Source organism: Coturnix japonica, chromosome 6, assembly GCF_054131305.1.
Source record: "Coturnix japonica strain WE chromosome 6, WE-NBRP24, whole genome shotgun sequence".
NCBI lineage: Eukaryota > Metazoa > Chordata > Aves > Galliformes > Phasianidae > Coturnix > Coturnix japonica.
This window is the reverse complement of record NC_140668.1, coordinates 39,221,603-39,241,553: the sequence shown is the minus strand read 5'-3', so window position 1 is coordinate 39,241,553 and position 19,951 is coordinate 39,221,603. Positions and strand designations below refer to the sequence as shown.

The window sequence follows — 19,951 nt, the reverse complement described above, 5'->3', positions numbered from 1 at the left end:
GCCGTGATGGCGGCGGCGGGCGGTGCTGGGGATGGAGCCGGGCCGGGCCGAGCTCTGCAGGGCGCCATGAGGGCGGCGAGCGGGGCCTTGGAGATGGACAGCGCGGGGAGGACGCGGGTGAGCAGCACGGCACGGGGCGGGGGGCCGTTATCCTACCGCAACAGCCAGGTCTCGTGTCCATCCCCGCATCATCCCCATTGATGTCCCCGCAGGACGCCTATATTCAATACCTGCACAGCATCGCCCTCATCTCGCAGGCCCTGCAGGACGAGGCGGGGCTCACAGGTAACAACCCCCCCCCCGGTCCCTCCCCCCGCCCCACGCAGGGCAGTGACGCCCCATATCACAGAGCACAGCGAAGGGCTCGGCCCCGACACCCCCAAGATGCTGAAGCTGGCGGAGCAGTGTCTGGAGAGGGTCAAGTCCTTGGCGGCCACGCTGGGTGAGTAACGGCAGCACCAGCGGGACCGGAGCCTTCAATGGGCTGATGGAGCCGTGTCATCCCGCATAGGGAAAAACAAGGGCAAACCGAGCACAGCGGGGGGACCCGCGCCCAGCTCCAGGCACCGCAGGGTTTTCTCTGACGAGGGAGGGAAGCTGTCGCCGTTCCTGCCACCAGAGATCTTCCAGAAGCTGCAGATCGCTGAGGCACAGAGTGCGCGCAAGTGAGTGGGGCTGGGGGACAGCGAGTGCAAATGGACCACAGCACAAATCCTATGGGGAGGGGGAAAAGGAGGGGCAGGGGGACCACAGTGCTCCACTCAATGGAGAAAAGCAGGGCAGGGTTGGGCTCTTCTCCCAAGCAGCAGGTAGGTGCGGAGCTTAGGGACACAGCTTATAGATAGAGGTGGTTATGGATGTTGTGGGGTGAGTTTGTGGATCGCAGAGCTCTTCTTCAGCCTGGAAGGGTCCCAGCTGGCCAGGATGCCTGGCTCACATTGAAGGCCACCACAGTGTTCAGCTCATTCCCTGCAGGGAGCTGACGCCACTGGAGGAGGCATCGCTGCAGAACCAGAAGCTGAAGGCTGCCTACGAGGCGCGGGTGGCACGGCTCAACCCCAGCCAGGCCCTGCAGAAAACCTCGCTGGTGAGTGGGGAGCTGGGTCCAATGAGTCCCGCACCGGGACTCTGAGCAGGTGTCACCCATGTAGTGTTCATTGCTTGGCAGACGCTGTCTCTACAGCGGCAGATGATGGAGAACCTGGTGATAGCCAGGGCACGAGAGGAGACCGTATCCTTTCCACTAAGGGAGTGCCTAAAGCAGGGGGCTTGTGCTTGTGGCTGTTACTTCATCAACCACCTCAGGGCTGTGCCGGGTGAGATGCTGGCTCACTGCTGCGGCACTTCCAGTGCCTTAACTCTGCCATGGCCCAGCTGCAGAGGAAAATGGAGGAGCGGCGGCTGCGGCTGCAGGAGGCGGCCAACAGGTGAGGGGGGGGCTGGGGGGTCCCAGTGGGGACCGTGAAGGTGCGGAGCTCCCTGCAGACCCCTCACCTGGCACTGTGGCACTCGCAGGAGGTTCTCCAGCAGTGTGGCCCTAACCCCTGAGGAGCAGGAACAGAGAGAGCTCTATGCTGCCATCCTCGAGTATGAACAGGACCACGTGAGTATGCGCTGGAGGCTGCTGCTGTGGACGCTGTGAATGCAGAGGGCTGTGCTGGGAATCAGGGAGAGGGGCGATTCCCACGTCCCACTAACCTGCTGTGAGCACTCCCCCAGGACTGGCCGCGGCAGTGGAAAGCCAGGTTGAAGAGGAGCCCGTCAGACCTGTCCCTGGTGACGGGGCTCTTCTCCTGCCTCCTCAGGTACTGTGGGGCTGACAGGGCTGTTCACATCGCTGGAGGGCCACAGCACTTGCCGTTGTCCCCTGCTCACCCCTGTCCCTCTGCTTCCAGCTTCCCAGAGCACCCCATTGCCCAGCTCCTGCGCAAGCTGCAGTGTGCGGTGTACACTCGGCTGTACCCAGCTGTCAGCCAGAACAACCCCGAGGCCGCCCCTGCAGCCCCCATCGGCCTCGCCTTCCTCTCTCTGGACGCAGGGGGGCTGCTGCCTGCAGAGCCGGGGGGGCGGCGGCTCCGAGCCTCCCGCAGCCTGCACTGCATGTTCTCGGTGCCGGAGCACGGCCCAGCCACGCTGCGGCACAGCATCTCCGGAGCAACCCTGGCCGATGGCAGCTCCGATGCCTCCAGGGCAGAAGGGGAGCCCCGGTCTCCCCGGGAGAGCTCCTTTGAGGACCTGGAACGGTTCCTGGCGTCGCCTGAGGACTGGCCCCCAGGAGAAACCACGGCTGGGCCCAAACCTGCAACATCGCTGCAGGAGCAGCTGAAGGGCATCGTGCGGGACATCCACAACGCCATCGGTGAGGGGCGGCCGTGGTTCTCGTGGTCTCAGTGTACCCGTCCAGGTGAGCTGCGTAACTCTTCCATTCCCAGACAGGCTGCTGTCCCTGACGCTGCTGGCATTTGAGGGGTTGAACACTGCTGCCGGCAAGGATCAGTGCCTGGCCTGCATCGAGGACGCCTTCTTCCCCCCGCTGTGGGCCCCGCTGTTGGCTCTCTACAGGTACTGTGGGTCCAGGGCTGAGCTGGGGGCTGCTGTTATGGCCCCCCCCCACCATCCCCCACCCTGTTGTCCCCAGGATCGTGCACCGGCCCCAGGAGGAAGCCCTGGCTCGCAGCATGGAGCGGCACCGCCACGCCAGCCCCGCAGACCTGGGGCTGTCCCCTCGGCTCTTCCCCAGCACGTCCAGCCGCCCGCCCTATGGAGCTGCCATCGAGGAGCTGCGCCTCATCCCCCTGGAGACGTGTCCCCGCAGGAAGCTGGACTGCATCGGTGGGTCCGGGGCGGTGTGAGCTGGGCGCTGTGGGTCCATGGGATGGTCCTGAGCGCTGTGCTCTGCTCTGTGCTGCAGTGCGAGCCCTGCGCAGCATCTGTGAGTGCGCCGAGGAGTATTGCAGCGCTCCCAGTGCTGGCACCATGTGAGTGCGGGGTGCAGCCCTGCTGCCGTGGGGTGGGGAGGGGGGCTGGAGGGTCCCTGTGCTGTGTGTGGGCTGGGGGCTCCTGTAGGGGTGTGTGTCAGCCCGGTGGTCCCTGCTGTGGGTTGTGCTGATGGTTCCTGCTGGTTGTTAACGGTACCGCACTGGGTTTGCTGTTCCCCTTTGGGAGCTGCTGGTTCTGTTGCCGTGCTGTGGCCCGGCGGTGCCGTGCTGGTTGTGTTGGGCCGATGGGGCAATGATCCCATCGCCATGGCGGTGGGACCGGGGTCCTTTAGCCGCAGTGACCGGGGTGTGGGTGCAGAGTCCCCCCGTGTCCCGTGCTGACGTGTCCCCGGTGCACGTTGTAGCGGTGCTGACGAGCTGCTGCCCCTCCTGTCGTACGCGGTGCTGCGCAGCGCGATGCCGCAGCTGCCGTCGGAGTGTGCGGCGCTGGAGGAGTTCATCCACGAGGGGTACGAGCCGGGGGGGCGAGACGAGACCCTGCCGGCCCCAGCCCACCGGGTACCGGTGTTGTACCGGTGTTTGTTGTACCGGTGTTATACCGGTGTTGTACCGGTGTTTGTTGTACCGGTGTTACACCGATGCTGTCCCGGTGCTGTGCAGGTGGCTGCTGGGTGAGGAGGGTTACTGCCTGACATCGCTGCAGAGCGCTCTCACGTTCCTGCGGACCCTGCCCTGAGCCGCCGGCAAGTGCAGCGCTGCTCCCGGCCGGCAGGGGGCGCCGGGCGGGGCGTGGGACCGGGAGGGAAACGGGGCCGGAACCGGTACCGGAACCGGTACCGCGCGGTGTCCGGTCCCGGGCCGCTGACCCGCAGGATGTGCGCGGGCCCCGCGGTGCGGCTCGAGTACCGGCGGGGGCTGCGGCGGGACCACGAGCGTCCCGGCCCCGAGCCGTCGTTCGCGGAGCGGCTGCGGCAGCGGCTGCGGTCGGAGCCGGGGCTGCTGGCGGCGCTGCAGGACGACGCGGCCGTTCTGCTGTCCCGGGCGCTGCGGGGCCGCCCCGAGCCCGGCCCGGCGCTGCGGGGTTTGGCCGCCGCCTTCGAGCTGCTGGAGCGGGCGGCGCTCAACCTCTACCTGTATCCCTGGCGCTCCGAGTTCCGCTCCATACAGGTGGGTGCCGGGACGCGGTGCCGGTGGGTGCGTGGAGCGAACCCCCCCGTGCCGCCCCGTTGTCCTTGCAGACGTTCTCCGGAGCCTACGTGCACGTGCTGCGGGCGGCGCTGCCCGAGGCCGAGCTGCTGCGGAGCCTGGCCCGGCTGGGCTACACGCGGCTGGACCAGCGCCGCCTCGCCGTGCGCCGCCCGCCGCCGGGATCCCAGCTCAGCGCTGCCGCCTGCGGCTTCTTCGCCTGCCGGATCGAGTGCGACATCATGGCCGAGCTGCTGCTGCGGCTGCAGCCAAAGCTGCCGAGCGTCGAGGAGCTGCTGGACGCGCGACGCATCGCCGGGGACGTGGAGACCTGCGTGGAGATGCTGCGGGAAGCGGCGCCGGGCCGGGACAACGACAGGGAGCGGTACGGGGATGTACCGGGCTGCAGTGAGGATCGCTGTCTGCAGAGGGCACACGGCCCTGAACGTGGTGGGGAGCGGGATGTGAGTCCCCCAGCACTGAACAAGCTGCAGCGGGACCCTGCGGGACTGCAGGGCGTGCTCGGGAGGAACTGGGACGGCTGTGAACGCAGCGAGCTCCGGCAGGAGCTGCTCCCCTGCCCTGCTGCTGCAGACCCTTCCTCCTCTGGCTTCTTGCTGCAGCAGGAGCAGGGGGAGCTGGGCAGCAGCCCCCCGTTGCTCCCCGAGCTGCCCTCCTACCAGCTGCACTCGTGCCTGCAGCAGGGCTCGCTGCCCGCGTTCTGCTGCACCACCTGCCAGCAGCTGCACGCCGGGAGCTGCGCAGCCGGGCTGGCCTGTCGCAGCCGGCACCGCGGGCAGGAGCTGCGCTGTGAGCGGCAGCAGCGGCTGTGGCTGCAGCGCACGGAGGTGGACATGCTGCTGGCTGACGGCACCAGCACCCGGCCATAGTGGGCACAGCACGGCGGTGCGGGGAGCTGGGCCCTGCTCTGCTTCCTGCTGTAAGTGACTCGATGACTCCCAGTAAAGTGTGGCTGCATCGTGACTCGGTGCTTTTGTTCTGGCAGGGAGAGGACGAGGCCATGGGGGGTGGAAAACTTTAGTGTGAGCCTGGAGAAGGGAAGGCTGCAAGGAGAACTCACTGCGGCCTACTAGGATTTAAAAGGGGATTATAAACAGGAGGGGGATGGACTTTTAGATGGGTAGGCAATGATAGGACAAGGGAGGACCAAGGTAGGGACGTGGGGCTGATGGAGGCCAGGCTCAGCATCTCGCCTGGGTAGCGCCATAGGGAGTTTTCACCACCACCGCCCTTTGTATCTGTTTTTATTGACAACAGAGTCAGTGTTGCACCATGCAGCCAGTACAGGCCGGAGCTGGTCCTGCCAGACACCCAGCACCTCTGTACCAAGCCCCCTGTTCCCCTCTTTCAGTCCATGCCTCCATCCCCCCCACAGGGGAGGAGGCAGCACAGGCTGAATCCCACCCAGTGCTGTGCTCTCAGCTCCATACAGAAGGAAGCCAGCACTATACAACACATGGGCTCTGCTGGGCTGGGAGGCTGTGGATGTTCCCAACATGAGCAGCTGTGCAAGGGGCTGAACATGGGCACTGCTAGCCAAGGCAGCCCCCCTAAATGCAACTGTTGAAGGTCTGGGGCAACGTGGCCAAGAGCCACCCCAAAAGGTGACAGCACCCAGCGCTGTATCACTGAGAGCTGTGTGCCTGGCCAGCAGTGGGGCAGAGCCAGCACCCAGCCCTGGCAACAGCCATCCCAGCTCGAGTCCCCTGCACCTCTTCCACATGGACAGGGCTCAGGGCTTGGCGCGCTTTGCCTGGGTCTCCGTCCCCGTGCTGGTGCTGGCTGCCCGCTTGTTGCGATGGTGGGGGAAGGTGGGCATGAGCTCTGGCTCGCAGGCTGGGGAGGCACAGAGACAGGTCAGCAGAGGCCGAGCACTGCACCCCTGCCTGGTGGGGAATGTACTTACGCAGGGGCTTCTCCTTGAAGTACGAACTATCCAGGCTGTCTTTTGCCGTTGCGCTGCGGGGACAAGATGTGGCAAGCTCAGTTCTCAGCCCAAACATGCCGCCACCTTCCCTCGCCCTCAGATCCTGCCAGCTCTCCCACCCTGCCCACGCTCCTCCCTGCTCCCATTTCCACTCCAGAACCTGCCCACAGCACTGAGCCGTCCTCAGCTCAAAGGCAGTGTAATGCTGGCAGCCCCACCAGCAGGCAGGGGCCTGCCCCGAGCCCTGCCCACACAGCAGCTCTTACCGCTTCTTGGGATCATACATGAAGAGGAAGTTGAGCAGACGCAGCCCAGCTTCTGAGAGCCAGGGGAACTTGTGCTTGAGGTTGTTGTAAGGCTGTTTCCGCAGCGTGTACTGACTCACCAGGGGCAACTTGGAGAAACCCTGAGGGAAGGGGTAGGGGAGTGTCAGGCAGGGCAGGAGGGCAGACAGCACTGTGGGGTAATTCTCACCGGCCAGATGTTTTCATTGGGTGTCCCCAGGAGCTGCACAATGAGGTCTATCTGGTGGATCTCAGAGGTTCCTGGCAGCAGTGGCTTGTGAGCCAGCAGCTCAGCGAGGATGCAGCCCACAGCCCTGCAGGAGTTGGTGGGGTCAGCAGAAATCCCTCTGTCGGTGTCCTGGCTCCTACAAATCCCCCAGGCACCACCCAGCCGCCTCAGCTGTCCCCTGCCCTTACCACATGTCAATGCTGGTGGTCTGTGTTGTCACTCCTAGCAGCAGCTCGGGTGCTCGGTACCTGTGCAGGGAAGGCTCCATCTTTAGCTGCACCCACAGAGGCAGTGCTGCAAGGACCTGCTTCACATCATCCCACACTGACCACTCACCACAGCGTGACGACTTTGGGGGTCATGGGTTGTGGTGGCATCCCATATGTACGTGCCAGACCAAAATCCGCTGCAAGAAAGAAAAGGATTCGAGATAGGAAAGAGGAAAGCTCCATGCTTTGCCTGCTTGTGGAGTAGAGGGACAACTGCAGGCACATCTGCAGCAGGAGCCGGATTGCCAGACACATGACAGCAGCCAGGGGCTCACCTATTTTCACACAGCCTTTGTCGGTCATGAGCAGGTTGGACACCTTCAGATCCCTGTGCAGAACATGAGTGGTGGTCAGCACTTCCCCAGGGCACTCAGGAGGACAAAGAGCCCCAGTGCTGACCGACCACTAAGAGGTGAACATCACCATCCCTTGTTTTCCCTGCCCCAGCTCTCAAACTGCACAGCAAAGCCAAGGGGCTGCTCCAAGCCCCTGCTTCATCAGGCTGCCTCCCAGCAATTCCTCCCCCTACCACACACCCAACCTCTCCCACCGCTCTCACCTGTGGATGATGTACCTCTCATGAAGGTACTGCAGACCCTTGAGGACTTGCAAGATGATGCATTTCACCTGAAGAAAGAGGGCAGGAGTGTCCCCCAGCACGTGAACAGCACCAGCCAGCCCTGCTGAAGCTACCAGCATAAGGCGGATTGCAAACTGCAAGGAATCCACGCTGGTGGCTGGACTCACAGCCCTTTCTCAACGGGTGATATTCTTAAAAGCCTGTCCCAGTCTTTACCTGAGCCTCTGAAAAAGGTGTCTGCATGTTCTCGAGAAGGCTGGCAAGGTCCTGCTCACAGTAGCCCATCACCAGGAAAATACTGTAGAGGAGACACAGGCATCTCACTGCTCAGTACTATGAAATGTACCTGAGAGCACTGAGGGGGCATCACCTCTGAAGGGTGGAGGGCACTCAGGGAGGCTCTCACCTCTCCAGATGGTTCCCCACAACCACCTCCTTCAGCTCCACAATGTTGGGGTGCTGGAGCTCCAAGAGCAGGGTGATCTCCCGCAGGCTGCTGACGGGCATTCCTGGGGGCAGTGAGAACCACACTGCACCACAACCTCAGCTGGAGGCCAGGAGCCATCCCTGTTCCTCATGTACCTTCCTTCTCATTGTCCATCCGCACTTTCTTCAGTGCCACAGTCTCATCTGTCACAGTGTCCCGGGCACGGTCTGGAAGAGCAGCACACGGCGGGTGTTCAGCACGAGGTTTAGCCAAAGGGACACAGGCACTGCTGAGCCTCACGCTTCTCATCCTCAGTCCCACAGTCTCCAGGTACGGACAGCTGTACTACATGCCCACCGTTCCAGCCCGGCTCCATGCAGCCCCACACTTACACACGATGCCGTAGGTGCCCTCTCCGATCCGATTCAGCTTCTCAAACTCCTTCACGCTCCGGCATTTCCCCAGCTGGAACCAAAGTTCCGCATCACAGACACGGGCTGACACAGGGGCGGTCCCTGCTCACTGCCCTCAGCACAGCGGCCGCCCGCCTCAGGGCCTCCCCACAACCAACGGCCCTCAAGGCCCCCTCAGGCGCAGACCCCGACCCTCAAAGCCCCTTTAGGCGCAGAACCGACCCTCGAAGCCCCGTTATGGCGCATTCCCCTCACCCTTTCAGACGCCGGCACCTCGAAGTACCCATCCCCGCACAGCCGCTGGAATCGCAGCGGTTCCATCTCGCTTTCTATCGCAGCTCCCTCCGCCCGGCCCCCGGCCGCCATCTTTACGGGGCGCACGCGCACACCGCTTCCCGCCCACTGCCAGGCGAGCCGTGCGCATGCGCAACGCCACGCTCGTCACCTCACGCATGCACTATGCAAGCCTCAATGTCACGCATGCGCCGTTGTGCCACGCCGCTCATGCCGGGCCTAAGCAACGGTTGCTAGGCAACGCGCGGCCTGCACGGCCTGCACTGAGTCCTCGAGCCCCGGCTCGTTCCAAGCACTCGCTTTTATTGCCCATCTCCTCCCCAGTGCCGAGGCTGGGCCCTGTTGTTCTCAATGTCCATCATCACGCAGCAGTCACGGTGTGCAGCTCGCAGCCTCTGCCCGACGGTCACTTGTCCTTGCCAGCCCCGCCGCCCCCATTCTGCTCCTTCCCAGCCCCGGGTCCTTCCGCTGATGGCGCTTCGGTGCCTTCATCCGGCGGCCGAGACACGGAGATGCTGGATGTGGGAGCGGCTGGTTTGTCTTGTGCTGGATCTAATGAGCAAAGGGGGAAATACAGCTTATGTGAGGGATCACAGTGAGCTGCCATAGGGCAGAGCAGGCAGGAGGTGACAGGGCTGCCCTGACAACAAAGGAGATGGAGCTGAGGCTAAAGAGCTTTTCAGAGCCCCAATGAGTGCTCCATCCCACCTGCTGCCCACATCCAGACCCTTCACTAGGCATACAGTCATAAAGCTGCTCGTTAAAACCCGACCAGCTGGGAACACAACGGGAACGGCCTCGTTTTGTGCTTCTCTTTTGTGGGATAGAGAGGAAGAAGAAAGACCAAACCCATCCCAGATCCGAGGGATTTAGAGCACATGAATAGAGCAGCCTGTGATGTGCCACTGCTTCATCTTCCCCCTGCACGACCAGGATGGGAAGAAAACGGCTCTATCTTTATACAATGAACCCAAAATGAGGGCGGGTGTGAGGCGAGAGGCAGCTCCGTGTGCCCAGAGAGAGCCCCTGCCCCATCCCCATCCCATCCCTATCCCTATCTCTATCCCTACCCCATCCCCATCCCATCCCTATCCCATCCCTACCCTCAATCCCTCCTCGCCTGTCCCCGTTCCTCCCCCCATCCCCGTCCCTATCTCCATCACAGTACGGTCTCCCGTTACCCTTTGCTCCTACGTCCTTGCAGAGCAGCTGCCCCATGGCTGCTGGTGCTCTCTCGGTCCCTTTGTGATGTCCCGGTGACACACACGTCACCATCCCCGTTCTGACCCCCCCGGTCCCGCACCACGCCCCGACCCTCCCGGTCCCACCGTTCCACCCCCCCCCGCCCACGTGTCCGCCCCGCCGCCAGGGGGCGCCATCGACACGGGGTGGCGCGCTCACCCCGGAAGCAGCGGCGGCCGCAGCCGGAAGCGGCGGCGACACCCGGAAGCGGCGGCAGGGCAGGATGGACGGTAAGGAGCGCTGGGAGCGGGGGCTCCGCCGGGCCGGGCTCGGTGCGGCCCTGCTGTATCACATAGAGGCTGTGAGGCCAACCGGCGTACGCTCTGTGTCCCGGTGCGCCGTGGTGCCCGGTGCTGAGGCGATGCTCTCTTTCTCTTGCAGACACGCTCTTCCAGCTGAAGGTGAGGGCCCGCCGATCCCCCGGAGCTCCGTAACGTACCGTCACCACGGGCCGGTAACGGCGTCACGGCCCTGAGCCCCCCCTGCCCCTATCGGTCCCCCCGCCCCGTGTCCCGCTGTCCGTTCTAGGGCCGAGTTTGCGGCTCAGCCCCGCCCCGATCCGGTGCCGTCACTCCGGTGTCGGTGTCGGAACCATCCCCGGGAGCTCGGCCTGTCCCGTCTCTATCGGCACGAACGGCGCCTCCGGGTGGCGCTGCGCTGCCTTCCCCTTGCTGACAGAAGGGAGCGCGGGGTGTGAGAGTAACCGGAATACATTTAAACAAACAAACTGAGCTGGATGGGACACCCATGAACACAACATTGAACCCCCCGCCTTGCTGAGACCTGCAGCGTGGTGCTGCTGCTCTGCTTGGTTTGGCTCATGAGCCAAGCAACCGCTGCCAAACTTGTTCCCATCACCACAGCAGGAAAACTGGCCCCCGACACGCTGTGTGCGCTGGGAGCTTCCATTGCTTCTACCAGCATCGCAGCCCTGGGGGGAGCTGAAACCTCCTCAGAACCTGATGGGTCCCTGCTAAGCTGGGAAGCTGCACCAACTCATAGAGCTCATGTTGGCAGCTCGTATGTGCTCTGTGAGTGGTCAGTGCCACAGATGTGCTGCTGCTGCTGGCTCCCTGCTGTGTCCTGGCACTAACCCGCAGGTCTCTCTGCAGTTCACAGCGAAGCAGCTGGAGAAACTTGCCAAAAAAGCTGAGAAGGACTCCAAGACAGAGCAAGCCAAAGTCAAGAAGGTGGGTGGGAGCTTGTTGCAAAGCCATGATGCTAACAATCTGAATGCTGCGCTGAGCAGCTGGAGACCTTGCCTCTTCTTGTGCCCCAATAGCTGTGTACTGCTGACAGATGGAGGAAAAGGGGCAGTTTCTTCTCTTGCTCTCAGCATGTTTTGAAGTCTCACCCTGAGATCTCAAATCTGCTGAGCAGATGCAGTGTATCACTGTGACACAGAGGGATTTAATTCCCTTCCAAGGGTGTGCTCAGTGTTTATAGAGGTCGCAGATGAGCTGTTTCCTGCTGCAAGTCCGTCAGGCAGAAAATGGGAATGCTTGTTTATAAATACGGGGTGGTTTCTTGGTGCACGCGGTTGCCCTTTGCTCTTCCAGGCCCTTCAGCAGAAGAATGTGGAGTGTGCTCGTGTTTACGCAGAGAATGCCATCCGCAAGAAGAACGAGGGGCTGAACTGGCTCCGCATGGCTTCCCGAGTGGATGCTGTGGCCTCCAAGGTGCAGACAGCAGTGACAATGAAGGGGGTAAGAGCCTCTGTTCTTCAGCACGGGGTTCTGAGAGCAGTGTGTGCCCTGGGTAGAGTGTTGGCTCCTCCCTTCTCATCTGCCTTGAACCTTGGACTTCCTCGTTCTCAGATGAGGATCCTGTAGAGCTTTGCAGTGAGCCCAGTCACTCTCAGTTTAGTGAAGCTTCTGGTTTCCCACAGCGAGCTCTCCTGGCTGCGTTATTATGGTTCTAATTAAGGAGGCTCATGCCTGCTCTCTTGTCTGTGCCAGCCATTGCATGTTGTGTTTACTGAGATGTGGGCTGGGACCCATCCTGCTCAGAGCTGCAGGGCTGGTGTGGTACCTCTGACTGTGCTCTGCCTGGGGCTGTGTGCCAGGGCTTTACTTTCAGCAGGGATGACTTTGCTTTTGGACAGCATCCATGAAGCAATATCCTCTTGCAGGTGACGAAAAACATGGCTCAGGTGACCAAAGCTTTGGACAAAGCTCTGAGCTCCATGGACCTTCAGAAGGTGTCTGCAGTGATGGATAAGTTCGAGCAGCAGGTTCAGAATTTGGATGTTCATACATCGGTAAGTGGAGATGGTCTCGAGGGGTCTGGGTGGACTGGGACTGCTCTGCTGCCTAGCAGAGAAAGTGTTTGCTGTGTAAGGGGGGCAAACCAGCAGGCAAGGGAAGAAAAGCAAAGGTGCTGTCCCAGCTAGTGGTTACTCAGATGGAGCTATGGAGGACTGCACCTTCCCCCCTTTCCACTGCAGTTCTGCTGTCAGGCATGAGGCCATGGAGGCTGTTCTGGTGAAGGGGCTGGCGGCAATATGGGGTCTGCAGTTTGATTTTTGAGGGAAAGAAGCCATGCTGAGCTGAGTGACTTTCCCCGCGAGGTGGGCTGACATGCTGTCTCTTTTGCAGGTCATGGAGGACTCCATGAGCTCCGCTACCACACTGACCACGCCACAGGAGCAGGTGGACAGCCTCATTGTGCAGATTGCAGAGGAGAATGGTTTGGAGATCATGGACCAGCTCAGCCAGCTCCCTGAGGGTGCTTCAGCAGTAGGGGAGAGCTCGATGCGCTCCCAGGAAGACCAGCTGTCACGGAGGTTTGTTCTCTCCCAGGTCCTTCACCTCATGTTGAGGCAGTTTGAATTCTTCCCAGGTGTCTCTCACTGATGTGAGGAGTGATTTAATGCAGTGTGGTTGATGGAGTGGGTGCCGAGCCCCTTGGTGGTATTAGCTTGGGCAAACTGGAGCCTGCAGCATCTGCCAGGCAGCCCCTGTGGTGCTTCGTGAGGCCTGGGGAGGGTGCAGGCAGGCAGGCAGGCAAAGTAGCCATTAGGGCTCGTGACGGGGGTGGCTGCTGGCACTTGGCAGCGGGCTTCTCTCAATCTGGAGCAGAGCCGTCTGCCCCTGCTCTGTGCTCGTCTCCACGCAGCTGCTACTGCTCTGGAACGCTTGATGCTGACCTTCAATCAGCTCCAGGAACAGGCTGTTTTGCTGGAACTGCCCCAGGAGGAACCGATGGGCTTCCTCTCCCTGCTCCCTCCCTGCTGCTCCCCATGAGGCTGCAGCCAGAGTCCCTCTGGAGGCTTCTGTGCAGAGCTGTGTCCTGCATGGCCAGGCTGATGGGTCCTTCAGGCTGTTTCTGGCTGCTCTCATGCTGGTTTCCTCTTGTCTTTTTCCTTTCAGGTTGGCTGCCTTGCGGAATTAGATCTCCTGTCACCCCGGCGGACTGCTGCCATGCTGGTTTTATGGTCTATGGGGCCGGAGGGACTCAGGACTCCTTCCTCTCTGCCTTTACCACGTCCTTGCTCTGACCTGCTGGCTGGGCAGGGCCAACTCCTCCTGCAGCAGCGTGTCCCCAGCCCTGTCCGCCTCCCTGCAGACTCTTCTTTTGGGGTGCAGTAGTGACCAGAGCAGGCAGAGATCCCGATAGGGGGTGTGGAGCCAAGGACAGCCCTTATCTGGGCTTGACGAGTACTTTGCTGTTTCTTATTTTAGGGTGTTTTTCATTTGAGGGTCGCTGCTGGCTTCTCGCAGTGTCCCGTGATGCAATGTGATTTAACACTAAATGAATCTTTCTGGAGGTGGGTCGCAGTGTCTCCTGGGGTGCTGGCTGTCTGCCTCTTCCCTGTGTAGCCTGCTTCTGTTGTTACCTGGTTTGGGGCTTCTGTGCTCTGGGCAGCACTTTGCTGGGGACCTACAGCAAGTGTCTGTCCACATGGAGCAGAGTTACAGTGGGGGATGAGGATGGGGCCATGGTGTTTCTGGGGGCTTTGTGCCTTGCAGGAAGCAGTGCCCTTGCCCAGCCCTCTCTTCTCGCTCCATAGCCATATGTGGGTGCCCTGCTTTGTAGGCTTCTCCTTGCAGATTCACCTCATCATGGCAGGCCAACCCCCCTTGCTTCTCTTGACCACAAAGTGACCTTTGAAACCCTCCTCCTGCTCTGCACAAGCCTGTGTGTGCGAATCCATGCATCCACCGCCTCCCACCAGTACAGTTTGGCAGTGAGCTCTCTGTGCCATGACTTACCATTGTGCCCGGTCCATGCCCAGTGCCCTGCAGCTGGGAGAGGCTCTCAGCTGCTCTTGTCCTTGGTGACTGCAGGCTAATCCCAGCGTTCTGCTGCTGGATGGGTGCGCTGATGTAAATACCAGACTGCCCTGACTGTGCACCCTCCAGCCCTGTGCTGTGCCTGGCCCCTGCTGCCCCTGCTGCCATTCCCACTCTGCTGTCCCCACCTTGCTGCATCTGTAACCGAGCTTCCACCCACAGTGGAAGACAACTCAGAGCCTTCCTCTGGGCTGAGGTTTTCAATGCCCCTTCACACAGACACCGCCGAGTTAAGGGATGGATGGGGAGCTGACAGGAAGGAAATGAAGTTTCCTTTGCCTCTCATGAGGAATTCCAGGCTGCAGGCAGTGTGCTCCAGCTGCCTGGCCCTGCAGTGCTGGAGCCCAGCAGTGAAGCATGCAGCCAGCCCTGCTGTGGAATGGCAGCTTTGCTCCATCGGCTGCAATGGGAACTTCAGTCATGCACAGCTGCAGTGGGAGCGGGGCATTGGCTGCTATCGACAGGGCAGCAGCGATGTGGGGACAGGGCAGGCAGCTCCATCCCTCCTCCTGCAGTGCTGGGCCTGGCCCTGGGGTCAGGGACACCGCAGCGCTTGTAACAACAACAATTCTCACTGCTTTGATTATTTTTTCTGAGTTCAATGGCCTCGGCAGCACGTGGCTGGTGACCAGAAGAGCCTTCTTCCCTCGTGTGCTGCGATGGGGACACGGGGTGGTGATGAGGGCATAGGAGGTGCCTGCGCTATGGGGTGGCACTGCTGGCTGCTGGCCCTGTGTGGGCACCATGTGTGGGGCTGGGATGAGCCCCAGAGAGACCCTGTCCCTGCAGTTACTCCCTTTTCCCATCTGATTTTTCTCTGTGTGTTGATCTGTGGTGATGTTTTTTTAAAGCTTGTCTTGTTTGCCTTTTTTTTTTCCTTCTTTTTTTTTTTTTTTTTCCTTCAAACCCCTGTTGATTACCTAATGCTGTTTGAAATAAACACTCTGAACATCCGTCGTGGTGTGTTTAGGCAGAAGAGGGGGGTCTGGGCTGTGCCCGTTCCCTGCTGTGGGTTGAAAACCCAACTGCAGCTGTGGGGCAGAGCACCCACGGCCAACGTGGGGCTGAGCTGAGCAGGAAGAGGCCCATTCCTGCAGCCTTCCTGCCCAGGGAAAGGGCAGCCAGCTCCTGCTGGGGGTCAGGAGAAGGCCCTGGTGTGTTAAGGACACAGGCACGTCCCTGCAGGGACCGCTTCCCTTCCTGTGGTTGTGCTGGGGGAACAGGGTGAGCAGGGGCTGCAGCAGCTGTGGCGCAGCCAACACAGCCCAGGATGGCTGCCTCCTTTCTAGATCCTTTTTCCCAGCTTTGTTCTCAGGCTGCTGAGCTCACTGTGCTCTTCCCCACGCCTTTCCCTTGCCCTTCTGAGAAGCTCGGGTTTGCCGAGGGGAAGCCCCCAACTCCACGAAGTGAGCTCCAGCATTTCCCACCCCACAGACCCAGACCTGCCCCCAGCACCCCCCACCCATGGGTGCCGTCCTGATGGGACCGGGGCTCATCTCCTCCCCGCTCCCTGCTGGCAGAGTGGGGCTCTGTGCCTCAGCCAAATTGTGAATGCCACAGGAAGATGAGTCTCCTGCACAAGCTTGTTTTCCCGGTGCCCAGAGCTGCCTCCGCTCCAAAGACAGGCTGTTCCCAAATGTGAGAGGAAATTGCTAAGACGATGATTGAGTAGCCAATTAATTAGCTAATGATTAATGTAAGCATCCTGCGGAGGCAGCCCCTCTGCCACCCTGGCTGCATGTTGTTGCAATGATGTCTCACTCCCGGTGCGGTGACAGCCTGAACACTGAGCAGGATGGCTTTATTTTGTGGCTGGGCTGGGGCAGGACGTGGGCACTATGGCAGCAGGGGGCTGAGCAGGGGCAGCACCAGCACCAGGGCTGCTGGCAGGGACAGGGCTGGGCTGGTATTGGTGGTGGTGGTGGTGTAGCCGTAGTTTGTGCGGCACCCTCCTTCCAGCTCCTCCAGGGCGATGGGCTCCTCAAGGGGCAGCGTGCCCTGCAGGGACGCCCTCACCTGCGGGGCCAGGGTGAGTTTGCATCACATGGTGCTTTGTGCATCTCCGTGCTGCTGCTCAGGCCCCTGCTCTGCATATCCCCCATCTACTCAATGTATCTATAGCCCCCCGTGCACCCTCATGTCCCATTTGTCCACTTCCCAACACATCCCAGTGCCCTGCTCATCCCCATCCCCAGTGCATCCCTTTGCCCCATCCATTTCCATGCTGCCCCACTCACCATCTCCACCTTCTTGAACACCCTCAGCAGGTTGTCGGCCAGCGCTGCTCTCACCTCCTGCTCCGTCCAGTTCCTGGCCAGCAGCTCCGCCACCAGCGCAGGGTATTTGGAGACGTCCTCCAGCCCCGTGGGCAGCCTGTGGCACCCACAGCTCAGAGCCCGACATGGGAACACCCGAATCCAGCCCCCCCAGGGGACACCCCACGTGCAGGGTCACCCCTTGGCCGCTCCATCCCACTCCCCTCGTGCCATCACCCTCTTTACCCCGTGACACCATCATAGTCTCCGCCAAAGCCAACGAATTCAGCGCCTGCCACCTTCTTCACATGGTCCATATGGTCTGTGGGCACAGAGGGGCCGGGTGAGAGGATGGGGTGACGCTGTGCCCCCCACCCCATCCCTGCCCGCTGCCACACCTGCGACATCAGCCAGCGTGGCCACGTTGTTGCAGGTCACATACTGGTTGTAGAAGTTGACCATCACCAGGCTGCCCGTGGATGCCTGCAGGAGAGGTGGCCCTGAGCCCTGTTGCACTGTGCTGAACCCCCCCCCCCCCTTTGCTCCCACTGTGTGCTCACCACCATCTGTAGCACATCATCGGGCACATTGCGTGCATGCGGGCAGATGCTGTATGCAGAAGAGTGGCTGAAGATGACGGGTGCTTTGGAGACATTCAGTGCCATCTTCATGGTCTCCACTGAGACGTGGGCCAGGTCTATGATCATGCCCAGGCGGTTCATCTCCTCCAGAACCATCTGCAGGGAGGGGGACAGGGTGTGAGGACACCACACCTTCAGGACTGGCTGGTCCATGGCATCGCCACCCGGCTCCATCCCGCTCACCTTCCCAAAGGGTGTGAGGCCGTGGTGCACAGGTTGCTCCTGCTCGGTGTCCACCAGCCAGTTGTCAGCCCTGTGCCATGGGGACAGCATCAGACCCTGAGCCTCATCCCCATCACCCCCGTCCCCACAGCATCCCCACGGTGGGCTACCAGGGTGTGTTGCAGCTGTGTGTCAGGGTCATGTAGCGCACACCCAGGCGGTAGAAGGTTCGCAGCACACCCAGGCTGCTGTCGATGGAGTGGCCGCCCTCCACGCCGATCAGGCTGGCCACCTTCTTGTCCCGGAACGCCTGCTCGATGCCTGCAGGGACACAGTGGGTGCTCAGCCGGGGACGGGCTCCTGCAGCCCCTCACAGCCGTCCCCCCACCCGCTCACCTGCGCTGTCAACAACACAGGTGAAGGTCTCGGGGTACAGCTCACACATGCGGTGCACCACGTCGATCTGCTCCAGCGTGCGCTTCACTGCATCCTTGTTCTGCGTGTCGCAGGGCACGTACACCGACCAGAACTGGTGGGATGGCAGCTGGTGAGCGCCCAGAGCCCCAGCAGGGGCTGTTCTGGTGCCCATGCCCTGCTTGCTGTCCCACCTGGCCGCCCACGTGCCCAGTGTTCAGCTTGGGGATGTTGGTGTGGGTGCTGTTCAGCTGTGTCAGGTTGGATGCCGGCAGCAACAGTTGGTTGTTGAACAGTTTGAGGAGCTGCCAGGGCAGGTCGTTGTGCCTGGGCCATGGAGAAAGTGGGAGCAGGGGGTTGTCTGTCCAACCAATCAACCACTTGGCTGCCCATCTGCCTCCCTGCTACATCATCCACCAGGCACCATCCATCCACCCACCATCCATCCACCCTCCCTCTTCCCTTTGCCCCTCCCTCCCCCCTGCATCTGCCTCTCCCTTCTCCTGCCCCTCCCTCCATCCATCCATCTGTCCCTCCAGGATCTGTCCCCCCCCCCCCGTCCATCTGTGCCACCAGGAAGTGATGCCCAGGATTAGGGGTGTGGGATCCCCCCGTGCAGCCCCCAGCACCCATCCCCACCCGCTCCTCACCCCCTGCACATCTCCAGCCCCACATCCCTGCACAGGGATGTCACCACCACCGCCACCATCGCGTGCTGTTATGGACACAGCAGCATCACTGGGGAAGTGCTGGGCTCCCACTGCCTCACATCCCTTGGCTCCCACAGCCCCACTCCCACTGCCTCGGGTTCTCTGGGCCACATGGTGGCTCCACACCCATGTGGGCACCACCACGAACGGTGGCGTGGCAGAGGCCTGGGGACATCCCTAAGGACACGATCCCATGGGACTTCCCCCGGGGCAGCCTGACCCCTTGTTTCCTGGCATCACTCCTGACGTGGCTGCTGGGGATCCCCACGGCCACACACCGCCAGGTACCGCACGGGATCCCCCATCAGGGCCATTCCCATGTGTCCCCGGGGTGCTCCGTGCGGGCATTCTCAGGACAGCGCCTTCCCCATGCGGTGCCCCGGGGTGCACAGTGCAGGCATTCCCCAGCAGGTCCGTGGGGTTTTCTGTACCGGGGATTTCTCAGGGAACCGAGAGCCCGTCCCGCAGTGCAGTGCAAGCTTTGGAGTGGCCGCGTGGCCGTGCTCACCCATCGATGACCGGCGTGGTGCTCATGATGCGCTCGGCCTCCTGCTGGAACGTCTGCCCCGAGCAGGGCAGCAGCAGGCACAGCAGCAGCACGATCCTGTGCAGCATCCTGGCGCGGTGTCCCGGCGGTGGGATGAGATTTCTGCCCTGCTGCTGTGCGGTCCCGCTGAGTGCTCCCACACTGCTTACCGCCCTTCCCCGTGGTAAATCAATAACCAGCACTGGGGCCATAAACCCACCCTTGCACCCTGCACCCCAACCCCAGCAGTGCCCAGTCACTGCGACGGCCTCTGCAGCGCAGCGCAGGGTGACACGGGGACGCGCATAGCTGTGGTTACGCTCCCGGCCCCTCTAACACAGCACAGATTTTTTCTGCTGGGAAAAAGTGCTGCTCCCATCCCCTCCTTGGCCTCTCCAGCCCGGCACCCCCAGCCCCAGCCCGGCACCCCCAGCCCCATAGAAGCACCCCCAGCCCCGTGCCCCGTGCATGGGGTTGGACAGGACACGCTGCCTGGCACCCCTGTCCCCAGCTCACCGCCAGCCCTGGGACAACTCAGGCAGCTGCTCCCCGTTGTGGTTCTGAAATATGTGCTCCAGCTTGCGTGCTGTGTGGGGCTGGAACAGGCTCTGGCCACCCCAGAGCCAGCCCCCATCATGGCGGTGGGTGGGGGCCAAGCACCAGAGCAACCCACAGCTCCATGCCTCCACCACCCGGCTCTGTGGGCTGGGAGACAGCACTGGGGTGGCACGGCTGCGAGGGGAAACTGAGGCACACATCCACTGTGTAGTGCATCCTGTATACAGGGCAATGTGCTGTGGGGACCATGGAGGCTGTGTGCTGGGAGTGCTGTGGGCTCAAACAGAGCAGAACCAGCCCCGTATCCTTCATCCTGGGGTGGCCAGGCTGGAAACCCCTCTGCATCGCAGTGAGCACAGCCATGGGGCACCAAGGCCTCCACCATATGGAGCGTGGCATGGGGCTGGCACACCCCATCACAGGGGTTACCTATGGGGTCAGCAAAACCTCTGTGCTCTCCAACCCCACGACGGCTCGCAGCCCTTCGTCTGTCCCCACATCCCCCGTGGGCTCAGCCACGTGCTCCCCATAGCGGCCCCATCCCCACGCGACCCCGCAGCCCCATCCCTGTGGCCGCACT

At 61.8% G+C, this 19,951-nt stretch overlaps 5 protein-coding genes and 1 long non-coding RNA gene across 11 annotated transcripts; 3 read left to right on the top strand and 3 right to left on the bottom strand.

The window, feature by feature from the left end:
- The first annotated feature begins 6 nt into the window (after window positions 1-6).
- On the top strand, window positions 7-3,739 carry VPS9D1 (VPS9 domain containing 1). The gene is made up of 15 exons (XM_015874358.3): window positions 7-117; window positions 213-285; window positions 350-442; window positions 512-665; window positions 976-1,087; window positions 1,169-1,231; window positions 1,375-1,427; window positions 1,516-1,603; window positions 1,720-1,805; window positions 1,896-2,359; window positions 2,433-2,562; window positions 2,639-2,832; window positions 2,912-2,978; window positions 3,344-3,448; window positions 3,600-3,739. Exons 1-15 carry the CDS (start codon window positions 7-9, stop codon window positions 3,673-3,675), a joined length of 1,869 nt encoding a protein of 622 aa, XP_015729844.3. The 3' UTR covers window positions 3,676-3,739.
- Window positions 3,740-3,774: 35 nt separating this feature from the next.
- On the top strand, window positions 3,775-5,108 carry SPATA2L (spermatogenesis associated 2 like). The gene is made up of 2 exons (XM_015874361.3): window positions 3,775-4,106; window positions 4,178-5,108. The coding sequence occupies exons 1-2, from the start codon at window positions 3,813-3,815 to the stop codon at window positions 5,012-5,014; spliced, it is 1,131 nt and encodes a 376-aa protein (XP_015729847.2). The 5' UTR covers window positions 3,775-3,812; the 3' UTR covers window positions 5,015-5,108.
- A 264-nt stretch (window positions 5,109-5,372) lies between these two features.
- On the bottom strand, window positions 5,373-8,661 carry CDK10 (cyclin dependent kinase 10). 5 transcript variants are annotated; one of them, XM_085551245.1, is made up of 13 exons: window positions 8,530-8,661; window positions 8,254-8,326; window positions 8,017-8,088; window positions 7,841-7,943; window positions 7,651-7,732; window positions 7,414-7,568; window positions 7,130-7,182; window positions 6,922-6,991; window positions 6,774-6,833; window positions 6,547-6,670; window positions 6,339-6,478; window positions 6,052-6,104; window positions 5,373-5,981 (listed from the first exon to the last, which is right to left on the bottom strand). In XM_085551245.1, the coding sequence occupies exons 1-13, from the start codon at window positions 8,638-8,640 to the stop codon at window positions 5,878-5,880; spliced, it is 1,200 nt and encodes a 399-aa protein (XP_085407371.1). In that variant the 5' UTR covers window positions 8,641-8,661; the 3' UTR covers window positions 5,373-5,877. The 5 variants fall into 5 exon arrangements, 4 of the variants coding, with proteins under 4 accessions (XP_085407371.1, XP_015729848.1, XP_085407372.1 ...); XM_015874362.3 differs by having other exon boundaries at window positions 7,414-7,481; XR_014947578.1 differs by lacking the exon at window positions 7,414-7,568.
- Window positions 8,662-8,851: 190 nt separating this feature from the next.
- On the bottom strand, window positions 8,852-9,823 carry LOC146760593 (uncharacterized). Its single transcript, XR_014947579.1, has 2 exons — window positions 9,750-9,823; window positions 8,852-9,120 (listed from the first exon to the last, which is right to left on the bottom strand). It is a non-coding gene; the product is annotated as an uncharacterized LOC146760593 (long non-coding RNA).
- A 186-nt stretch (window positions 9,824-10,009) lies between these two features.
- Window positions 10,010-15,058, top strand: CHMP1A (charged multivesicular body protein 1A). The gene is made up of 7 exons (XM_032446999.2): window positions 10,010-10,040; window positions 10,192-10,211; window positions 10,923-11,000; window positions 11,370-11,516; window positions 11,942-12,070; window positions 12,408-12,595; window positions 13,182-15,058. Exons 1-7 carry the CDS (start codon window positions 10,034-10,036, stop codon window positions 13,201-13,203), a joined length of 591 nt encoding a protein of 196 aa, XP_032302890.1. The 5' UTR covers window positions 10,010-10,033; the 3' UTR covers window positions 13,204-15,058.
- An 814-nt stretch (window positions 15,059-15,872) lies between these two features.
- Window positions 15,873-19,384, bottom strand: DPEP1 (dipeptidase 1). 2 transcript variants are annotated; one of them, XM_085551244.1, is made up of 11 exons: window positions 19,330-19,384; window positions 18,796-18,987; window positions 17,772-17,904; window positions 17,560-17,692; window positions 17,334-17,484; window positions 17,185-17,254; window positions 16,921-17,097; window positions 16,759-16,843; window positions 16,607-16,682; window positions 16,343-16,478; window positions 15,873-16,121 (listed from the first exon to the last, which is right to left on the bottom strand). In XM_085551244.1, the coding sequence occupies exons 2-11, from the start codon at window positions 18,900-18,902 to the stop codon at window positions 15,942-15,944; spliced, it is 1,248 nt and encodes a 415-aa protein (XP_085407370.1). In that variant the 5' UTR covers window positions 18,903-18,987; window positions 19,330-19,384; the 3' UTR covers window positions 15,873-15,941. The 2 variants fall into 2 exon arrangements, with proteins under 2 accessions (XP_085407370.1, XP_015729846.2); XM_015874360.2 differs by lacking the exon at window positions 19,330-19,384 and having other exon boundaries at window positions 18,796-19,113.
- Between the last annotated feature and the right edge of the window lie 567 nt (window positions 19,385-19,951).